The following is a 6220-nucleotide window of genomic DNA, read 5'->3' on the forward strand; positions in this document are numbered from 1 at the left end:
GCACAGTAGGTAACATAGGTTCATAATAGTAGTTTTAGTGCCTTAACCTAACCAAGCATTGCAGCTGATTCGCTGGTTTTGGGAACTGTGATATATGTTGTTTTGAGAGTCACTGGCAGTTGATCTATTCAGTCGTTTAGGTGTAATAATGTGTTTAAAAAATGACAAGTTGCAGTTATACCAGGGGTTTTAGGGACTTTTTTTGGACTTCACCTCATTTCTTGAGCTATGAGTTGGCCAGGCAACCAGCGAACACTCCACATAAACCCCAGTAAAAACACAACTTGTCATTTTGACACTTTGGTTCTTGAATGAACTAAACAATTTTTTATGTGATAAGTGAGTCGAGGTGCTACTCGGCAGATTTCATTGACCTTGAAGACAGCCTTGCCAGCTGTTTGTTGTCAGTCTTTATGCTAAGCCAAGCTAACTATTGCTTAAAATTTAACTGACAGATATGGGAGTGGTATTGATCTTACCATGTAACTCTCACAAAGAAAGTGAACTAAGTATATTTTCAAATGTATTCTTTTAAACAGATAGCTGCAAGTGTCATCTGGGACAATGATGAAGTGGTAGAACCAGATGGTGCAGACATCTGTCGATGTGGTGTTATGAACAACCACATTTCTTCATGCCAATTGAAATCTGTGTTAACTTACATCTTACATTAGATCTTGAAGCTGGTGGGCAAACCATTCACTATAATACAGTTTGGGAGAAATGTGGAAGTGTTATATAAAGGCAGCAGACTTTTGCAGTACCCTGCAGTCTTGTAATCTCACATGCTAGGCACAGAGCCTGACACTCTCAAAGTGTGAGTGACACTTCTACATATCTCCTTGGTAAATCCCGACAATATTTCTACGGTCTGTGCTGAAGGAGCTGCAGGAATTTCCCCTTTCCTCATCAAATTGGATTTGTAAAGACTGCCAGCTAGACTGCAGCAGGAGTGCTGCAGGACTGTACTGCACCGCGGGACGGACTGGAAGAAAAGAATGGCATCAATCAGAGGGTCCACTCTGTTCCAAACATAGCTCACTCCCAGTCATCACTGCCTCAAATAAAGGAGAAAAGCTTCCCTACCTCCTCCTCCTCCTTCTCCCCAAACTGTATCCCTCCCTCTCTTCCCCAGCCTTTCTGTTCTCCCATCCTCTTTCCTTCTCTTGTTTCAGTTCAACTCTTCGCCCATCCCTCCCCTCCCTCCCTCTGTTTCTCCACCCACCCCTCTCTCTACTTCTGCATGTCACACTGCAGCAGTAGGACGATGGAGGGGTCAGACTTGGCCGCCTCTTTAAACTCTTCCAGGGTGATCTCATCATTGTGGTCCTTGTCCATCTTGGAGAATATCTTGTCCACACGCTGCTGCGGGGTCAGCCCGTCCTCGTTCATACGCATCATGATCACAGTGCCCACCATCTTGTAGATGGCCTGAAGAGGAGGAAAAGAAAAGCAATTAAATTTGTCTTTGAATGTGTAAATAACACATGATCTATCGAACAGAAACCAGTAAAATGCCAAAATCTAGTTCCTAGATAAAACCTTCTCATGCGTACATTAACACATGCACTCCACCCTCACAAACACACACCTCGATGATCTCCAGCATCTCCATGCGTGTGATCTTTCCATCCCCATCCAGATCATACATATTGAAGGCCCAGTTGAGTTTCTGCTCGAAGCTGCCCCTGGAGGTGATGGACAGGGCGCAGATGAACTCTCTGAAGTCGATGGTCCCATCGCCGTTCTTGTCAAATGTCCGAAACGCATGTTGGGCAAACTTGGAGGCATCACCATACGGGAAAAACTGGAGGGTGACAAATGAGGAAAAGAAAGTGACATAAATTAACAATCAGATGCATTGAAAAACCCTATTGAGTTGCATTATGGGCAATGTAGGATCCAATATTTTTGAAGTTTGACCCATATTAGGTTCTAAAAGTCAGGATATCATGACCTCAACTGACCTCTGCTGTACCCCCAACTTACATGTTACTATCAACCAATCACAAGAATTGTTGACAACGTACTTTTCTGCAAACCACGAATTGTATGTTGTGACAACACTGTGTTTATGATCTGGTTAGGTTTAGGCACAAAAACCGTTTGGATAGGGTTAGGAGAAGATCATGTTTGCACTTAAAATACCCGGTTTTGACACCACAAACATGGCTAGACATTGTCCTGAGGTCTCTTAAAAAATATCCGCAGTGTCATGGTTACAAATGTCGACACACAGTCTTTAACTGCGGTCATTGGTTTGACAGCCTTCTCCCCTGTAACTCCACCACCATCCCCTCCACCTAACGAGATGAATGTCAGCTCATAAACATGTGAACGGGGTATCAAAGGGATTGTAGAAATGTGTTGCGTAGCCTATGACATGTACAAATGTGAACATATCATACATGTTTGCAGAAACAACACGTCTATATTGACCTTGTATTAAACATCTGGGTCAAACGCATGTACAGAGTGGATTTCTTGTTCAATTTCTGGATATTCGTTTTCTTATATTTTACCTTTTTTTTTAAAAAAAATGTAGCATTCAGCATTAATTGAGTGAATAGAATTCCTAAACACATATTTGGGGTCTCTGTGACCATATTACACCCCTGTCTAATTTATTTTTCGTAAGTTGAGCTTAACTGTCTTCTACGCTTCAAACTATTTGTTTTCAACCATTATTTTGTTACTGTGTTACTGTGTATAAGGTTTATAAGGTCAGATCATATGGGTTTTGGCTTTTTTTTTTGTCTTGACGCTATGAGTTAGTACAGACCTCGAGAATGTTACTTTATGTTCACTGTCACAGAAACATGATTGTGTAGAATCTACGTGCCAGTTTCACTGCAGAGCACAACCTTGTGTGATATAGGAGTGTTTTGATGACAATCACAGAAGTGGAGCAGGAGTATTACAGTGTTAGCTCAGGGGACATTAGCTTACCCAATAAATAGTTGATCACTGTGTGCAGAGCATACAACCACATGATAACAACACAGTGAGTTCAATTTTCAATTACTGTGCTGACTGATTTGTTTTGGGTTAGTGTCTCTGTTCTCTATTTTCAAAACTCTGCAAGCTTTGAAAATAAGATTTTTCTGCCATTGAAGAGTGACGAAAAAATGTCAAACACTTCTAAGTTATGAAAAGCTCACAGCAATGTGATTTTATGTGTTGCTCAATCTGTTACGTATATACCATGTTACTATAGATCCAAAATATGTAGGAACGTCTGTCAAACCATCAATGCATTTGATAGATTCATCTTTCATTTTTATGAATATCTGATGTCTCTAACAGGGTTTTAACAGACAGGAGCTGCTCCAAACATAAACACAGAGAAAGGCAGTTGTTGCGTGAAAGACATTTTAGAAATAAACTGCAGCCATTGGAGAGCACTTGTTTTACAAAATGAAACTGATGGAACTGACAGATGGCACTTCAATCTATCCATCTATTTTCAGTGTATCTGATAGAGCTGTTTTGATGTTGTTCCCAGAATGCCATTATTAATGTAGTGCCAGTACTGTCATTTCAACTAGAAAAAGCAACAAAGTCCACATCTGAAGCAAGCCCTCACAGCTGAGTGGGTCAAGTACAGGACTTTCACTGGGAGACCAGGTTTTGTATCCCAATTGGAACACACTGTTATACTGTTCACCTAATATTTTTACTCTAAGTTCACTCATTATTTTCTGTGTCTTTTCAGTTGTCTGTTCCAGTTTAGTTAGGTTAAGGCACCAAAAACACTTTTGTTCCGGAAAACATTAAAATAGACCCTTTCACAGTATTACTACGTGTTTGAAAGAATAACTTCTCCAAGGTTTACCAGTCTTTTTTTCCAAGTCGCAAAGCTGTGACATTGCAAAAACGCAGCCAGTCCTTATCAGCAAAATGACCATATAGGTCAACTATGAATCACCTTATTGGACCCATATTTACGTTTCTTGTTAGGTGATGACCTCTATGGGCTGTTGTAATTATTACAGCTGCAAAGGAGGAAGTGAGGAGTAGTATAAAGATGTCCGTGTCCAGTGTGAAACCAGAGGTCAGCTGTGAATTCTTTTCATTTACTAATTCAGTAAGTTACATCACGTTACTTACTTAACATAGGTACATTCTTAACTAATTTTAACCCATACCACAATGTTTTCCTCAACCTAAATCAAAGTAGTTTTAGTACCTAAACCTTGAAAACTGCAAGTGTATAACAAAGGTCCGTTACGCCTGTTGCTGGTACACTGCAATGGTTATGTTGTCTTGGGAACGGTCATATATGTCATTTTTTTCTCTATTTTCTGCTGCTTGCTCAGGGCCAGGTTTGTTTCTGATATAATAATACAACTTTGAAAACAGTCAGTTTCTCATTCACAGTGACACATCAATAAGTACACTGAAGTACAAGCCAGTCAGTACAATCTGTCAGTCTCTTTCTGGTGCTGTGCCATTTTAAAGGCTCTGATGAAGTTTCAGGCAGCAACAGAGTGACTGGCAGTATTAGAGACTCCGCCTCCTCTCTATGCCCTAAATATTGGCTGATTAGTCATCCATGGTAACATAAGCCTTCTATGTAACAACCCAACAATGTTCTGAGTCATTTAAGAGGTAAACTTTTAATTTTATATAACAGTTTTCACTGCAGGCAATGCAGGAAGTAGCTATGAAAAACATTCTGCTACCCATTTGTTGACCCCAGGCCGACCTATTACTGCATAATCAACTCCCATGTTTCCACCTCCTCTGCGTCATGTCTCCTTCCCTGCCCTCCACCTCAGGCTCACCTTAACATAGAGCTGCTGAAACTCCTCCAGGTTGAGGATGCCGGAGGGACAGTCTTTGAGGAAGCCTTTGTACCACTGCTTGAGCTCCGCCTCGTTGAATTCGGTGTTCTTGGTCAGGTCATCCAGGACCTCTGGAGCCAGCTTGCTGTTGTGTTTCCCCATGATGCTTCACCTCTCTGATGGAAGCTGATACAGAGAGGGAGAGAGGGCGAGCACACAGGTGAGAGGGTGCTAGACAAACAACAGCAACAGCAGCAATGTCCTGTGTTGTTGCAACAGCACAGGTCCCTGAGGACGGATGCAAACAAGGAATTACCTGCACAGAGCCACACACAAAGGGAAGCTGCATTGTCATTATGTTGCTCTGTGTCAAAATATGCATAATAAACATTCATACACACATGTTCAATGCCAAATGTTTTTATTGAGCCATTCAGTCCTAAAGTTATTTTCAGAAATGTAACCCACTTAAAATTAGCAATATTTTGAGAGTAAGGTAATGTATTTCTTTGGACTGTAGTAAGTCAAAGGTAGATAAGTGTGGTATTTTCTTGTTTAAAGAAACACAGCTCCACCATGGAGATTACTTATTTGAATCTTAAGTACAATATTGATGTGCCCCAAGGTTCCATATTAGGACTTTTACAGTTTACTGTCTAATAAATGACATGCCTTTAGCTGTATTTTCTGATGTTTACACATAAAAATATGCAGATGATACAATTTTGTATATTTTTGAAACAGGGAAACCCAATTTAGCTGTGACATTAATTGATGCTATGCCAAACATATCTAAATGGACAACTTCTTCATGGCACCTAAACCTTAGTTAACCGTCTACATTTATTTTTCTAAGATGACTGTCTGTGGAGCAACTTGACAGAACATGCCACATGGTCACAACTGTTGCTGGTTCTATTCTGGCTGGTGACCCTTGTAGCATGTCAAACCCCCCTATTCCTCTCGCTCTCCCCATTTCCTGTCTGCCTCTACCTGTCACTATCCAATAAAGGCAAAGAAATAATCTTGTCTATTGTTAACCTACTGTTTAAAAGTTATCCTTGTTTGTTTAGATATATTAATGAACTTTTTTTGCAACTAAATGCTAAAACTCTATATGCATGCGGTGATTGTGACAGAGATACGTGTTCAGTATTGAGAATTCAAACCTGTATATACACTTCTGTGTTATATATAAAACTTTGCTTGGAATGGCATCTCCTTTAAGACGCTTTATCAAACTTATGAACAGTACTTCCAGGAAAACAAGGGCAGTTGCAAGAGGCAACTGTATTAACTGTTCTGTAAGTGTAAAATAGCTCTATATTCCAACAGTAATCACTGTGACAGTTTGTTTGGTCAGTAACCCATATCTGTCCTCCCCCTGCTCATGCAGTAAAAGAGAAAATACATTTTCAGGTAGCCCTGCCCAC

At 40.4% G+C, this 6220-nt stretch overlaps 1 protein-coding gene across 2 annotated transcripts; it reads right to left on the minus strand.

Annotated features, from left to right (window-relative positions):
• Window positions 1–1233: 1233 nt before the first annotated feature.
• LOC140993793 (hippocalcin-like protein 4) lies at window positions 1234–4949 on the minus strand. Of its 2 annotated transcripts, XM_073463332.1 has the most exons (3): window positions 4788–4949; window positions 1592–1807; window positions 1234–1431 (listed from the first exon to the last, which is right to left on the minus strand). In XM_073463332.1, exons 1-3 carry the CDS (start codon window positions 4947–4949, stop codon window positions 1234–1236), a joined length of 576 nt encoding a protein of 191 aa, XP_073319433.1. The 2 variants fall into 2 exon arrangements, with proteins under 2 accessions (XP_073319433.1, XP_073319435.1); XM_073463334.1 differs by lacking the exon at window positions 1592–1807.
• Window positions 4950–6220: the final 1271 nt, after the last annotated feature.

The sequence above is a fragment of the Pagrus major genome, chromosome 3 (genome assembly GCF_040436345.1).
Source record: "Pagrus major chromosome 3, Pma_NU_1.0".
Lineage (NCBI taxonomy): Eukaryota > Metazoa > Chordata > Actinopteri > Spariformes > Sparidae > Pagrus > Pagrus major.

Bases quoted from the DNA above. Each gene is read 5' to 3' on its own strand.
- LOC140993793 (XM_073463332.1), bottom strand. From the start codon at position 4,949: ATGGGGAAACACAACAGCAAGCTGGCTCCAGAGGTCCTGGATGACCTG. The intron at 1,808-4,787 runs GTGAGCCTGAGG...GTCACCCTCCAG, and splicing joins TTCAGCAGCTCTATGTTAAG to TTTTTCCCGTATGGTGATGC. The intron at 1,432-1,591 runs GTGTGTGTTTGT...CCTCCTCTTCAG, and splicing joins AGATGCTGGAGATCATCGAG to GCCATCTACAAGATGGTGGG.